The sequence below is a fragment of the Anas acuta genome, chromosome 13 (genome assembly GCF_963932015.1).
Source record: "Anas acuta chromosome 13, bAnaAcu1.1, whole genome shotgun sequence".
NCBI classification, from domain to species: Eukaryota; Metazoa; Chordata; class Aves; order Anseriformes; family Anatidae; genus Anas; species Anas acuta.
The window spans coordinates 19,605,362-19,621,642 of NC_088991.1; the positions used below are offsets into that span (position 1 = coordinate 19,605,362).

General features: G+C 39.4%; 1 protein-coding gene and 2 long non-coding RNA genes across 3 annotated transcripts; 1 reads left to right on the top strand and 2 right to left on the bottom strand.

Annotated features, from left to right (window-relative positions):
* Nucleotides 1-7,459: 7,459 nt before the first annotated feature.
* Nucleotides 7,460-9,430, bottom strand: LOC137863688 (uncharacterized). Its single transcript, XR_011101038.1, has 3 exons — nt 9,314-9,430; nt 9,082-9,206; nt 7,460-8,815 (listed from the first exon to the last, which is right to left on the bottom strand). It is a non-coding gene; the product is annotated as an uncharacterized lncRNA (long non-coding RNA).
* A 1,918-nt stretch (nt 9,431-11,348) lies between these two features.
* Nucleotides 11,349-15,007, bottom strand: LOC137863687 (TLR adapter interacting with SLC15A4 on the lysosome-like). Its single transcript, XM_068697053.1, has 2 exons — nt 14,614-15,007; nt 11,349-13,044 (listed from the first exon to the last, which is right to left on the bottom strand). Exons 1-2 carry the CDS (start codon nt 14,744-14,746, stop codon nt 12,077-12,079), a joined length of 1,101 nt encoding a protein of 366 aa, XP_068553154.1. The 5' UTR covers nt 14,747-15,007; the 3' UTR covers nt 11,349-12,076.
* Nucleotides 12,486-13,825, top strand: LOC137863689 (uncharacterized). The gene is made up of 2 exons (XR_011101039.1): nt 12,486-12,621; nt 12,763-13,825. It is a non-coding gene; the product is annotated as an uncharacterized lncRNA (long non-coding RNA).
* Nucleotides 15,008-16,281: the final 1,274 nt, after the last annotated feature.

Genomic DNA, 16,281 nt, shown 5'->3' on the forward strand with positions numbered 1-16,281 from the left:
TGCTTGCAAAAGCTGGACAGATGGACAGACAGAGCCAACAGCAGGATCTGAGGGACTCCTTTCAGCTGGAGCGGCTGGGGACCGTGCCACGGGGCATGTGATGGCCTGGTCTGAGCGCTTCTTTGCAACCCCAACCTCCCATTTGTACAGAAACCCGAATGCCTGTTGTGGGAAAGATGTATTTTGAACAGAATTAGATGTACAAATACCACAGAGGGAAAAAAAAAAAAAAAAGAAAGAAAAAAAAAACATATTGGGTCAAATTCCTCTATTGTGGAGTTTCATTTAAGTTAATGATGTTTCAACAGGGATGAATTCAGACCAAAGAACAGATGTAATTAAAACACAGAGGCCCCAGGCTGTTGCTAGACTAATCGATGGCCTCTTTGTTTCTCTGCAGCTGCCTGAATGACACCAAAATCGAGCTGCCAATACCATGCTGGTGACCCACTTTTCTGCAATAAAGCCAGAACCCAACAACCAAGTGGTGCTAGACACAAACTTTCTTACAGCAGCTCTGAGCCTGGGCTCACATGCCCCACCATTGTATTCCCTCTCTCTGTGAAATGCTTGGTGCTGAACTTGGGAGTCTGAAGATTTGTTCAAAAATTTTGCCAGCCTCCTCTTCTGCCCCATCCCAGACAATCCAGTTTGTTTGTTTGTTTGTTTTTTTTTTTCCATTTCGAGGTAAAAAGCAAGAAATTTAACATTCACTTGCATTTTTCGTAAGCCAGAAATGAAGTGTTTGCACCTTAGAAGGGAAAAGGCCTGCAGCATTGAGCTGTGCTACTGGAAAATGTTTTTGTTTGTGGAATCGTTATCTGCTTGATAATGGAACCAGAAAAATTTACAAACTTAGGACCAAATCTAAGGAAGAGCGCAGCAAGGGTGAAATTAAAATATGCTCTCTTTTTCTGATAAGGAAAACTTCATAGATTAGGACCTTAAGAAGGAAGTGAACATGACGGGTGAAGTGACAAACAACATGTGCATACACGTATTTACCTTAACTGCTCACCAAAGCTCTGTCTGAACAGAGCAGAGCACACCCTGGTTCTATGAAAAAGATATAAAATACAAAAAATATAGGAAAGGAGCCTGTGCATGTGCTCTCTGCAGAGTTTCATTGAGCCTGCTTCACTTGTATTGCTCTCTGTGCCTTTCTGTGCTGCTGTCGCATCCCTGCAACCAGCTCCATGCAATGGATTTGTGTTCCTGCAGCCACGGAGCCTCCCTCTGCAACTGGCCTTCCTCCCTCGAAGACTCACACATCTGCCTCAAAGAGCCATTGTCCATCTCAGTCTAATTACTGCTTTCCGTACCCAGATCCATGCAGGAATAACCAACAGCTCTTAGCAAATATTTTGGACACCATATTTCATCACAGAGAGAACTTTCAGGTTTGCTCCTGGCACTTTAAAACTCCTCATATTTGTGTTTTGTATCATTTCACCCTCAAGTTCTGTATAAATAAACTCATTACTTCCCTTGCATTTTTACACTTTTCGTTACGTATGTTATGAATAAACCAAACGCAAACAACAAAATGTTTTTCCAAAGCGCTGAGAACACCATCCTTGTTGTTCCTCTCGTAATGGCTATTGATATTATTGAACCACTTTTTAATGTGAATACAATTTAATCATATGCTTATTGACATGCTTTCATTTTTTTCTAATGTACTGTGCTTTCCCACATTTTTAGGTTTCAGGGCTAGATTCGGATCCCCATAAATTTATCGACTGGCACCTCTTTCCTGATGAGCTGAATGGGATTATGAGAAGAACTCATAATGCTGTGTAGTACAGTAACAGCAATCAGAATTCAGGATCCTGTAATGAAAATACCATGTTAGATTAATTCTTGTAGCTGTTGCTATTATACTACTTAATCAGTGACAACAAATTTATTTTTCTTTTATTTACTTTGAGAGTGAAATTAAAGATGTGATTTTTTTTTTTTACCTTCCTGACTTGTAATTACTTCTAAGTATACTCTAACTTATGCCTCCTTTTTTTTTTATATATATATATATATATATATATATGAATGAATCATTTAATGAAATAAATGCAGTAAATTAAATCTCAATTTCCATCACTTCCTGAAATTCTTATTATCTACCACTGAAATTTATAAAAGAGAACTTTGAGTATGCTCATGCCCTACAGGGATGGGGGGAAGAAAAGTAATTTGTAACATACCTTTCAGCTATAGCACTGCAAAGACTTTCCATATCATTTGGGTCTCAAATGAGGAAATCGTTTAAGCATTTACTTAACTATAAGTACTCAAAAGTTCCATAGCTTATAGTTAATAACACGGGAAAATCCTATGTTGGACTGGGGCCTCCCAGAAACACCCAGCACAGCAGATCACATAATATAATCTTCTTAAGTAATTTGCCAGGCTCCGAACTCACTGGACGCCTTCCCCTCACCGCTGTGCGAAGGGTATTGCAGCATTTCCCACCGTCGGGAGTTCCACTAATTTCCAGTCTTTGGTGTAGTTCAGGTAATCCTGGTAGAATTATTCCTGCTTTTAAAAGCTCTCAGTTATTACTCTTTTGTAGTCTCTGTAGTGAGAACCGTTCTCACTTTTCCACAATGAAGTCCCATTTCCCAAAACCAAAGACTGACTTTTTTTTTCTTCCATGAAATAATTATTTTGATAGCGTACAGCACGCTACCCTACACACAACCAGGCTTTTTCTCCTTCCAAAGCAATTTTCTTAATTGAGTGAGTGAGGTCTGGTTGGAAGGAGAGCTTACACACACTCTTTCCCTTCGTGTGCTTCCCTCTCCACGTAGGATGCTGGCGTAGAGCTGAGCCTGCAGCATCCCACAGGAGCACAAACTGCAGGACAAGGCTACCCGTGGCCCCAGCAGTTCTACCCAGTAGTTCTACCTGCAGTCCTGTGATCCGTGGCAAGAAGAAAGATTTTACTAATAAATACTGGTGGTGGTTACTGACCTCAGGTAGCCCAGCTCCTGCAGGAACGGTGCCTGGCCAACAGAGGAGCTCTAATACCAAAGCTGTGGTACACACACAGTAAAGCTCCTAAGAATTTACCTGATCAGCTCACAGATAATACAAATATGTTACAGAAATCTTACTGATATTGACCCTGATATGCAAACACTGCTTTTCCCACAGACGTCAGAAAAATGGCCATTTGCTTACATGCACTGTCTAAAGTTTGAGGAAAGTCATTCCAATTCATGATCGTGCAAAATCTTTTCCACCATCAGAACAGAAACTGCTCGTATTTTCACAAGGTCTTTTTTTTTTTTTTTTTAGGAAAGAAGGAAAGAAGGAAAGAAGGAAAGAAGGAAAGAAGGAAAGAAGGAAAGAAGGAAAGAAGGAAAGAAGGAAAGAAGGAAAGAAGGAAAGAAAAAGCTTCTCCTCATTGCCTGCATTTTCCATTGCATTTTAATATGTGCAATGAAGACTATGCATAAAATACCGATCTTCTTCCTGAAGAAGCAGGGATGGGAGAGTACATATTTTCATACATATGCAAGCCTGCAAGCAAACACAGAAAATACATACAGCAGACAAGCAGTTTAACAGGATTTAATCAAAACTGAAATTAAGACCAAACCCCTCATCACACTTCCCTTGCTGGGAAGGATCACACTTGCAGCTTTTCTGAGAAGCAGAAGCATAAACCCCCTCAAAATGTAAAGTCATAACATGTGGTTTGTTTTTTTTGTTTTGTTTTGTTTTTCCCCTTGATGTACCACAGGCCACGAAGCTATTGGGAAACTGTGTTGCAGGGATCCAGATGAGCTGTGCTGCTGAATCTCACGGCACTCAAGGAAGAGCACGCACTTAACAAGTGGTTTCATTCAAAGAACTGGTTTTAAGGGAATTTGAACAAAACTACTCATTTGTAATAAACATTTAATTTGCTCAACGTAAAGAAGAATAAATTGAAAGAATGAAGATCTTTACCTGGTCTCCCTCTCGTGACTAGGAAGCTGTAGTGTACACAATGCCAGAGGTAAAACTTGTTGCTTATTCCTAAACATTTAACTGACTTGATGAACACAGATTTATCACTGAGAGTTTTACCTTGCCTAAAAGGAGAGAGTCCAACAAATAATTGCTCCCACATCAATATTAGGAAGGTCCAAAGGAGAAGGACTTACCTACTTGGATGTAATGTCCTTGCCCAGCCCCTGCTGCTTTTCCCCACAACAGGCTGACTGCAAGGTGGCCTCACGTTTAGCTACTGACTAATTAACGTGGCCTGAAACAATTCCTGCAGGGCAATTGCATGCTGAGTACACGTTAATCGTTTTGGTACTGACTTCTGTTTGGATTCCACTTCTGTCAATAACAGCTCAAGCATTTTGAGAAATTGCTTAAATGACTTGCAAACTAAAGAGCCTTTAATATCTTTATTCATCATCATAACTGGAAAAGTTTGTAACTCTGTTGAGCCTGGGGCCTCAATAAAATAAATAATACTTATCCTTTCCAGTTACTTGAAAACAATTCTTCTAATTTAAATTACAAAGTTTTAATTCCCTGAAACACATCCAGAATTCACACAATTGCAGATGAGATTCAGTTCCAAGGGACAGTATGATGTTTTTCCCATTAAATAATGCTTTCATTGCTCGTAATCTTTTGCACGATCAAGTTGGAGAGAAATTCTTAAACTTGTGCAAAAAAATCTCCAGTTGACATCTAATAAGACTGGAGACTGGTAAAAGTCCGCCTGAACCAGTCAAAAGCTAGCTGTGATTTCTCCTGGTAATTTGTTTTCTTTGCTATTTTTGCAAGAAAACCTGAAGAGCAGAAGATCACTGCTGCTTTAATACTGTAATCTTTGTTGTTGGGTAGGAAAATACACAAGTCTGGACAAACCCAACACTGAAAATCACTGTTGTCGTGGTTCATAGCCATGACATTTTGGTAACCACACAATGAAGAGCCAAAGAGGAAAACGAACTGTGGAAGTTAGCACAAGAGGTTACAGCAGGGAGCCGTGGTGTGAGGTGTAGTAAAGCTTAGGACAGTAAATGTCACGTAATGACGCAGCCCGTAGCTTCTTTGGGGGAATAAACATCAGCAGATGGCTACTTCCTAGGATCTATCTGTTATACAAAACCATTCGGTAAACCTGTTTGAAGGCTGTTTCAATGCTTTCAATGTGTTGCCTGTGATCGATGACCTGTACTATGCTTAATAGCTGAGTTTGAGTGGAGAACGGTTAGAAAAGGGAAACGGTGCTGTGTCAGCTTCCTTTCTGAGCAAGCACGACCACTGCAAATACTCAGGAACATTATTTTCCTGCCCAACTTGCACAGCTTTTGCGTATGTAACATTACAGCTTTCACTTTGCGTTCCAAGAAGAGTTATTTTTCTTTAATTCAACTAACACAAAAGAGGAATAAGAATGAACAAAATCTGTTCATTTAAAACTTGAGGCCAAGATTTTTTTGGAAGTTAGTTTGCAGTTCTGTTCATGGTTCCATTAAGTTTACAAATTTTATTCATTTGAAACAAAAGCAGTAATATGCAGCTCACACGTACAAAAAGGGTGCGAGTGGGCAAGTCTGGGCTTTCTCTCACTCTTCCCTTCCCACACGAGACAGAATCCAGGGTCTCTGCATAAAGAAAAGTTACTTCAGGATAAACGAACAATTCCAACAAAGAATGACAGTGAGCAAAGCACACAATAAAACAGAGAGCATCTGCCCGAGAAGCCCACGAACACACTCCTCCTACCAAGACTCAGCAGATTGTCAGGCAACCATTTGTCAGCCCTGTGTCTCCCTTACTGCTCGCCAGACAAGCAGTAATTGGTTACTCTTCTATAACTATGTGTGCAAGCCAAATAAAGAAACATTATATACATATATATATATATTATCTATGTAGTAGTATCTTAGTATCTTCATCAATCACCCATTTGGGGACACGGCATCATGTGCTTACCCACAGGGACACCCTTAATCTGACAAAATTTAACAATACATAATTACATAAATACATAATTACACAAAACCTTTCCTCTGATACTCTCAGCCTGCCTGCCCAGAGCTCTGTTAATTTTTGTATTAAGTAATAATTGAAACATCAATTTTACAGGTTTGAGCAACAGGCAGAGCCATTAAATAAACTGGTCAGCATCACAGCATGCATTAGAAATTTGGTGATGAAAAGCAGAAGTGTGTTGCCAGTACGGATGGGGAATGAGGAAAAACTAGCAGCACAGCATATTAAGAAATTACATTATTGCACAAAACAAGAAATTTTTCAGGACCGTCAAGGGTCCCTAAAATAAGTCAGAGCTTACACAGCAGCAAGGCTGCATGGGTGTATTTCCAAAGAATGAAGACATTTATCCTCTGACATCAAATATATTTGCATATGTAATATCATCAATATAACCAATACAACCAGTTTTCTATTAGAAAAATAAAGTAAAAAACTTCAGCTTCAGCTAATAAAACCTCACATTGACAGCAGAGCTAGTGTTTCCAGGCCCACGCAAACACCAGAGGGAAATTAAAGCCAGCAGCCTTCTCCGTGGTTAGTTGAACTACAGTGATATGACCGAACTAAACACACCAGGCAGCTTTGGTACCTCGCCAGCACCGCTGACTGCTGGAGCACACAGAGCTCTGCACAGCTCGGAGCGGCACAGCCAAAAATGCACCCTTGCCTTGCCCCAACAGCATCAGGCATTCCCCCAGTCTTGTTGCTGGGGTTTTTGCACCAGGCTTATGTTGTGAAGGGCAGAGAGCTTTTCTGTCACAGGGGTAATATCTGCCATCCTTTCAGGACACTGTGACGCTGGGAGAGTGTCAAGGAGAACGGTCTTCACCCCTTTAGGATTCATAGGTCAATACTAAACACTTTTGTTTGCCACTTCAAAGCTCGCTGGAAGCCAGGACCCTGTATGCAGCAGAGGCAGTGTGTCAGCAGCTGGGCACTCATTTATCAAGCAGCTGCTGAGCTACACAGTTGATTTATATACCCGGTAGATTGATGGGGTTATCACAAATAAATTAACTCAAAGGAGACAGGCAGGAATTAGCTGATGAGGTTCTTCTGGTAAAGAAAAATTAAAGGAGATAATTATAAACAAATATCTAAATTTTGGAAAACCGTATGTAAAATGAGAGCACCATGAAAAATAGATCAGAATTGCAAATTTGTGTAGAAACTAGTGGTGAGAAAACTGGATTACCACCTTTCTAGGTGTTAATCTGCAGAATATGAGAACTGACCCAAACCGTTACTCTGCTCACCTGGGCATCCTCTCTTCTGGGAAATAATCTTCCTTCTGTAGGGGCTCATTTCCCACCACGGGCAGCAGAGAACAGGCTGGGGAATAACACGCTAGCTGCATGTCTCAGGTAATCGGGTAGGTTTAACTCAAGGAACACAGCTTTCTTTGGGGTCCTGGTCCCAGGACTTGATGACCATTTCCCTGGGGGAACGCAGAATGAGAACTGGAAATAAGAGCAGAAAATTCCCTGCCAGTATTTCGCCTTCAATTTCAGGTTTTCTGGCATGTGTGTAAACAAAACTGCCAGCCAGAATTTGGCCCCATATGTGTGACCTCTAAAACATGGCACTGCTTTCATTTGTAATAAAATACATCTGCTGTCCTTCACCAATCTGGAAAAGCACACCTTTTAAGTGATTTTCCTATGTAATTTGAGTTCACTGACTCATTTTTCCTGCTAGTGAAAACAGGCACAGCTCCAGTGCAGCTGATGGAGTTTTCCTCAATTAAATCCAGAATGCGATTTGATATCTTTCAAACATAAAAAATCGAAGAAAAAAAAAATCAAAGCATGTCATGAATTGAAACATATCAATGAAAATAAAATGGAACTAAATATGGTACCTAAGTGAATAAATCTGTATTTGTCTCATTCTTCTAGAAATTACCAGATTTTGCTCCTAAATGTATTCTGCAGGAACACCACAGATATCTTTATTCCTACAGTGAGAGGTGAATTTTAAGAAGTGATTTAAATTTCTAAATCCAAGTAGCAAAAACTACATAGAGAACACTTTTCCATGGCCACAATTGCATAACATCAATAACAAAATATAGTCCCTGGTACTACACGTTAACAATGTGCATTTATCTACAACTTTACTTGTAATGCTAAAATGCGTTATTACGCTAACAAAAATTAGCTGAAAATGCAATTTCCCTTTCCCTCCTCTAAACTGTGTGTTTGAGTCTTAAAAAACAAGCCATCTTATATTTTTCTATTAGGAAAACAAAACCCCAAAGCATATATGTTATAAAGTCACGTATGCTACACATAACCTTAATTCCTCTGCATCCACAGTGGGGCCAGTTTCAGCGTAGCTGCTGCCATGAATTATAACAGGCTCCTCGCCCCCATCAGGTTATAATTAAGACTATAACTATAGTAAAGGCTACAGATAACAAGATTTTCTCTTAACATTGCTTGTTGTGTTGTGTTTTCTTTTCATTCAAACATTTACATTATAGATAAAATTGAAAAATAACTCAATAAAGGGTTCTGAAAACAGTCCTGAAAAGGTACGGGACTGACACAGCTTCACAGCAACCTTGGATTCTGCCAGATACAGAATATTCACTTCCATTTCTCTTCCATCTCTTTGTGATGATGGGAGGAGCGGGTCCATCACAGTGTCTCCCACTGAAGCAGTCCCAACACTCGGCAGCTCCTGCTGCATGCATTAACCTCGGCGATCAATCTGCGGCCAACTTTAAGATCTGGGGTTATGATTCTGGGGCTGGCAGGAGAGAAGTACACATTTCCTCTAACTTGTCTCTCTAAGGCTGGGAAGAAGGACAGAAAAAAAAAAAAAAAAAAAAAAAAACACCAGAATCTGGACCTTGGCTTTAAACTCTTGACTTCCAAATTTCCTGAGTAAAAACCTCGCGCAATTAACTTCTTTCAAGACGTTGGTTTGAACTATAAATACGTCCCAGGGGAAATAAAAGGCTAGGCCAAGGCAGCACAAATGCCACAGAGCACTATTTTTTCTACGGTTAATTGCAAACCCTTTGGTTACTGATGCCCTTCTGAATATTTTTCCTCTCACCTTCAGATAACTTATTCCCTGCACCTCTCCTGAGGAACAAGTTAGGGTGCTGCCCGTGCTGGACTCCTTCAGAATTTAATGAAGACATTTGGCCTCTTCCAAAGGACTTGACTTGATCCTGAGTGCTGTGAAGGTGATTAATGAGACACACAGAATTAGTGTGGTGCACAATAAAAGCAGAGCATCCTTTCCTATCATTGTGCAAAAAAACACGAACTAGTTTCAGTATTACTTATACTTCTTGCATTGCCTAAGGTCAATGAGAATTTTCAGTCGGGCAAGGAAAGGTAACAACATACATCTTCTCACATACAAATCTGATTGTATTTAATTATTTGCCACATACTGTGTAGGAATTGTCTTTACCTGTCACTTTCATTAGGAGAGCAAGGATCTTACTTTGGTCACCCAGATCACTTTTCCCACCGGAGCAAACCGTTCTCAATCTTGCCAGTTAGCCAACTACAGCAATCTCTCTGTTCCTTTACACCTGTGAAAATATTCACCCCGCCACAACACTGCTGTGGAAGAGTCTACCTCATATTGAAAACTGCCTGAAAAAGTGACATAAAAGACTAAAAGTAAAATAAAATAAAATAGGCATTCAAGATGAGAAACAAGGAGCAGGAAGGGGATTTTCAAATGAAACAAATGTCCAGCTTTGAAGGCAGTTCAAGAGAAGCAAAACATCAATTTTCCTGTAATTCCAGAGTTGAAATACCTTAAAACCACAGGGATTCATGCCACTCAGATCCCGGGCGGGCTTGATGCTTAGTCTTATTCAGACACTGATTGAGCAGCCGTGACTGCTGACAGTCATGTGTTTCGTTTTGCAGCTTTGAGGTCTGGTCTTAAATTTGAATGCACAAACCTTATTAAATCCACGTGTTTCCACCTGAATGTGTATTAGATATTACACCCATAAATTCACCAAGGCATACACTTCGGTTAAGTTCCACCAATCCTAAAACAGACTGAAAGGCATCAGAAAGGGTTAAAATCTCGAGACACATGAAAGTTTTGCAGTTCCCTTTCCATAACACAGCCTGCTATATTTAGCAGACTGTTTGACATCATATACAATGACTGCACAGAGTGGCATTTGCATCTTCCTCCTACAAAAGAAGCCCCGTGCCACGAAAGTGCAGTCTTTATTTAGGTAGTGCTTACTAAGAATCCAGTACATTTTTATTTTTTTTTCCCTGCAAATGTCCTTCTTTGTATAGGCCAAAACAGGTACAATTTTAACTCTAAGCCCCGTCACGCAGTTTCTATTACAGTAAATGCAAGCACTTGAGCTAAATTAGTTGAATTAAGAGCTTCAAGGTGAATCCCTTGTGAATTCAAATCTTCTCAATGTTCTGAGATGTTCTTTCAAGCCTACCGATACTTTTGTTATAAATTCCAGCGCTCTATGATGATTTTAAAGAAGCCCAACAACCGCAGATGCTGGATTAAAAACAACTTTGATGTCTTCAAAGGACTGATCAGATGTCAAGGGCCTTGATTTACAAGCATAAATATGTTTGCATTTGATGTATTATTACCTAGAGATCATAGATCCTTTGCATTCTCTCGGAGGGTTGACAAAGATTTAAAAAATGCATACTATGCATCAGAGTTTAAGAGGTGTGCCTCAAAGACAGAGGAGGTTTTGGTTTACATCCACGGTTTGATAGCAAGCTTCACTGAGAAGCTCTGCTTTATAACTCATCCCATAGCTGTCCACTGAGTGGCATCAGGATCTGGGTAAAGTGACTTAACTAGCACGTCAGCGTGCATTTTCAAAGCTTACAATTGTATAAATGTAGTTTGTTGGTGTATTTTGGAATTGGATTTCAGGATTGCAAATGCAGATGTGCAAAATCATACTTAGTCATTGTGCACGTAAAGAGGTTCCCTTATTAAAAGAAAATTTCCGCAGACAAGTTAATAGCCTAATTCATTTATCATTTTATAACGGCGACACAGTGATTAATTTCCAGTTGAAATACTTAGTGACAAGAAGTAATAAAAAAGGAAGAAAATAGGCTTGAAAGTTAAGCAGTGAAATTTCTGTATCAAAATCTGCGTTTAAATTTCCAAATGAAGATGAAGAAAGCTTGCACTATCATTTCAGGAATGCTGCAAGAGTCTTAGGTTGCTGAGGCTGCAGGAGCTTCATTTTCAAGGAAATAAAGCCCGAGTCTGCCCACTGAAAATGCAAATTGAACATATAATACAGTGGTAGAAAGCTAAGTGGATTTCATCATAGAGGTAAGGCTATATTTAAAAGGAAAACATTTTAATAGAAAATATTTTTACATTCGTGATCAACTATTTCACTTAGATTTTCATTGTAACATACTCTACCTACACAGTATAAACATATACATGCAATAAAAATGTGTCTGGATTGCTGTTTCACATTGATACACTTCCTGTGCTTGATACTATAATCAAAAGAACCCAGAGTCCTCGATGTCTCCGTCTGCCAATGAGGTTTTTCAAACCAAAGAAATATTTTCTTAGCCACTGTGATCAAGCTTTGCAGAAGCAAAATTTGAGCTTGAATGTCCAAAATTTAGGTTTCAACTATATAGCCTAATTCAAAGTTCAACAAAGACCATTTGATTTACTGGGTGGGTGCATCCATCTCTTAGATCAAACTTTTACCAGCAAATCTGCCTTGATTGATTATTCTTGCAGGAGTAAATCCAATGAAACACGAGTACAATTGCTCATACAGCCAGAGTCTTAGAAGAGGGACATATACCTTTTAAAAATAGGGTCACAGCATTTTAGAGATGAATTCATTTCAAATTCTGCATTGGAAAAAAGAAAACTGACCTTTACTTCCTATGTTAACGAGTACCATAGACAAAGTATGATTTAATCATTAAAATGTTTATTTGAAAAAGTCTGTGGTGTCTAAATGTTTTCCTTTCCCAATTTAATCCTCAGCGTGAAATATTCATATCTGAACTGTATTCACCTCCTCAGCTGAGCAGTTCAGTCATGACGTAAACTGTATCCTGCAGCTCTTTTTCACAAATGCTGGGTTTGAAATTTGTAAGTTTGGAGTACTGAACTCCAAGCTGCTTCTGTTGGTAGTATTGTGCAAACTAAACAAAGCTATAGACTGTAAGAGCACTTCTCTGGCTTTCGATGCTTCTATATTCTGCTCCTGGGATATCTGATAGCTGATCTGATTCAGGTTGTTCCTTATCAAACTGCAGGTGAGGAGGTTTCTTACAGAGCCACACCTGGTCAAGTTTTCTTCAAAAAACAGTTTGTAGAACTCTGCCACTTTCGTTTCCATGTAGTTGTTGAGCATGGAGTTTGAAAGAGGCTCCTCGCAGAGCATTATGCTCCTTTCTCCAGCATCGTCTCCAGGCAGGGACTGACTGCCTGACTTGTGAGGATGCTCACACAGAGGAGACTCGCCAAGAGGAATGTCTATGGACAGTATAACAGGGCCATCAGGAAGTTCGTCACACACGTGGTCCAAAACACAACCTGAATCACATGTATGGTCCCCCACATGGTTTCCTCCAATATGTAAGTCAGGATAGTTTTGATAAATGCTGTTGCATGACCAGGATCTATACAAATCCATCTGTTCGTTATATTGCTGTCTTCTGGGGATGTGTAAAGCTGGTGATACAGTTCCTTTAACAAGTGTTTTCTGATCTCTTGCAGGAAACCCTAGTATGGGTCTCTGCTGAGGATCTCTCTTGTGTTCCATGTCGCTTTTAGCAGAGATCCTATCCTGCGTCTCACATCCATCAGCAAGTCCTGTAATTTTGGGGTTGTCTACAAGTTTCTCTCTCCAGTTTCCCTCTTCATCCTGTTTTGCTGCATGAGACTTGTGAGGCTTATCTTGATGACAGCTTTCTTTATACACGAGACTAGTTAAGATGCCTTCTGCCAGCATGATGACAAGTGTGAGCAGCAGTCTAATCACCAGAGTTCCATTGAGATCTGTGAGGGAAAGAAAGATGAGCAGAAGACCTCAAGCGTGTTTGGAAAAAGAGGTATAACAATTAAAAAATATATATATGAACAGTGCATATTTCATAGAGACAGTCTGTGATTTTGCTTTTTCTTCAGAATATTTGTTTTTAGCCAAAAGCAAACTGTGTGCTTTTATACGAATTTAATCTCTATACCCAGGTCAACAAAATCATTCTGAAGATACGAAGGGGGCATTGAGAGGATTCTTCATCTCTAATGTCACATTTCCGTACCTAGGTGTCTCTTCTGCTTTGTGGCTAGTTGAGGTGGTTCATACTCGTGAGCTGCTACTCTGTAAGGATTTAAAAAAAAAAAAAAAAAAAAGTGATTTCACTTGATTTCCGTTTAGAGCTCAGACTGACCTAAATTCACTGAGGGAAAGATCATAACTACTCCTGTTGTGGAAGAATGAGAAAGATGAACACAAGAAAATCCCTCTGTGCTTCATGTATCTTTTTAATTTCTGCATATTTCAAGCATCTTCACACGTCTCTGGCACTCTCGTGTTTTGAAATAGTGAAGGCAGGCAAGGGATGAGGCAGTTTTACTGAAGAGCACATACTAAAACTCCTGAAGAACAAGACTTTCTGGCACGTCCTTTCCTACGCTTCCAAGAAATACACCAAACCCTCTATTTATATCATGGGCAATTAAAGCTCACTACTTCTCACAGCGCTGCCAATTTACACCAGTAGTGGTGCCACACAAGTCACCAGATAGCTCTCCACACAAATGAAACCTCTGCAAATTTAACATGATATTTGATACACAACCAGAAAGATCCCCTGCAACTCTACTCCTTTGCTATCAGCAGCCAAACCATACTCTAACTTATTTGTTCTGCACTGGAACTTGATAGGTAAAGTCTTTTTTGTTTGTTTGTTTTGAATCCCAGTACTCCTTCCAGAGAGCTATTCTAAAACTCCATTTCCTTGATAGATGGAAGTTTTCTACTCCCTCTGTAAATTTATGCATTGCTACAGTACAAGCATTTGCTTTTTCCTTTTTCAGGGCTGTTTTTTAGCTTCAATTGCACTGCTCCTTCCCAGAAGTTGAATGTAACGCTGGAATTTTGAAATGCCTGCAAGTCAGACCAAAGTAGGCAAGAAAGGCAGCACACCCTGCCTTCTCCCGGTTACATTAGCATAGCTGTTTACTTTATCTACTGAATCATTTACATATGCAAAAAGCAGGGCAACATTTTCTTCAGCACTTCTGGGACTTAGGAAACTAAGTGCTGTTTTAAAAAAAAAATAAGGGTACTTTGCAGTCTAAATCTCGCTGAATGTCAATGGCATTTGGAATCCTGCATGCCTCGTTTACTTCTGAAAAACAGGATGCAGGTACCCAGATCCTTACACGCCTGAAAATTTTGCTATATTGCTTTGAAAATGCTCACAGTGCTAATATAAAAGCTAAAATAAGGTAATTGCAGCAGAATCTCATTCTCTTTTAAATAAAGTAAATGGTGCCACCGTTCTGGCACAAAAAGGGGGTGGGGTATAAAAAAATAAAAGGACAAAAAGCCAGACTTACCAATTCTAGTAGGGTAAGGAAGGTAGATAATCACATAGCCCCAAAGCCTCCTACTTCGGCTGCTGTAAGAGAACAGACTCTCACATACTCTTCCTTCACTGCTGACTGTGTGGGCAATAACTGAAGCACACATGATTCAGTTCCCCATTTTGTTGTCCTTTTAAAACAGAAGTGATCCCGCTGGAAAAAGTGTGCAGTTTTTGAGTACGGAGTGACATCAAATCTAATGGAGGATGTTAAAAAATGAATTGCGATGTTTGTGACCGTGGTGCAATGCTGATGAGCTGGTAACTGCCAAAACACATCATTTAAAAACAACCAAGATTATTAAATGATCAGGGTGTCTGTGCTACCTCAGGCTGCTCAAAAATTGAAACTGGATTCTAAGAAACAATTCCATCTATGCAAGTTTAGTTATTTGGACAAAAGCTCTTAAATAGGTACTGCTAGTGTACGGATAGGAGTGAGACCAAAATGTAAAATAAAACTAGAGTGTAAAGATAACATTATAGCAACATGTTAACTGCAACCCATCATTCAACAAGTTTTGGCAGTAAAATAAGGATGTGCCTTAGAAATGAATGAATGAAAGGTTTGTAGTAACTATAAACCTCTATGTCAAATGGAGTCTCTTTCAAATTATTCCTTTTCCCTCATTTTCACCTCCATTTCAGCAGTCTTTTGTTTTTAAGGGAGCAGAATGCAAACTATTTTTATTCCCAGTGAATTTATATAAAAGTGGTTTCATATTTAAAGGCTGTTTTAAATGACTTTTTTTTTTTTTTTTTTTTAATCATCTTACATGACTAGTTTTTGCATGGTAGACCTGGCTGTGACTTCCACAGGGCATTCCTGCCCCCAGCCTTGGAGGGGATCAGGCCTCACAGGAAACTGGCTGCTTCCAATTCGGCGTGGTTTAAACCTCGCCTCCTTCACCGAGCTTGTAATTAGTGCCAGCTGCAGTCACGTTTTTTTGTGAAGCAGCTTCAACAAAACAGCAAAGTAATGGAAAGATGGAGAGAAAGAAATCAAGTTAGGCAAGTTAGGTGTAAGTTATTAAAAACAAGTCACCTTTTGTCTCAGTTCTACTGATGCAGATGCATCGATATCCAAAAAAAAAATGAATATCTTCATTGCTAAGATCTTAGGGAAAAAAAAAAAAAAAAGGAAAATAAAGAAGAAAAAAAAGAAAAAACTTGTATTTACAGACATGAAGTCAGCAGGAGACAGAATAACATTTATTTCAGAAGCTGAATACAGGTTGCAGTTGGAAGAAACAGCAACAAGATAAGTGTCTGAATCCTGAGGTTAAACTTAAATTAAAATGTATAAAGGACAGAGAAATTTAACTGTAGCATTCACTTATGGGAAGAAAAAAAAAAAATATTACAGTATTGCGCATTATCACACACAATTATATTACATTATCATTGTATGAACAATAAGGATCACAGCTTGTAAACAAAGTCCTTTATTTCAGCTCCAACCATGCCTTTTACGTGCACATAAATATGAAGTAGAAGCTAATTTTTCCCAAGTGCAGGTGGTTCGAGTCTTTTGTTTTCCACTGAAACCAGCAGTACTTTGTTTTAACAACCGCGCCTTTTTACAAGAGGGATGAAGGGAAGGGAATGGAAGGGAAGGGAAGGGAAAGGAAGGGAATGGAAG

Coding starts and splice junctions, on each gene's coding strand:
- LOC137863687 (XM_068697053.1), bottom strand. CDS start 14,746: ATGTGTGCTTCAGTTATTGCCCACACAGTCAGCAGTGAAGGAAGAGTA. Junction 13,045..14,613: donor TCCTTACCCTACTAGAATTG/GTAAGTCTGGCT, acceptor TTTCCCTCACAG/ATCTCAATGGAACTCTGGTG.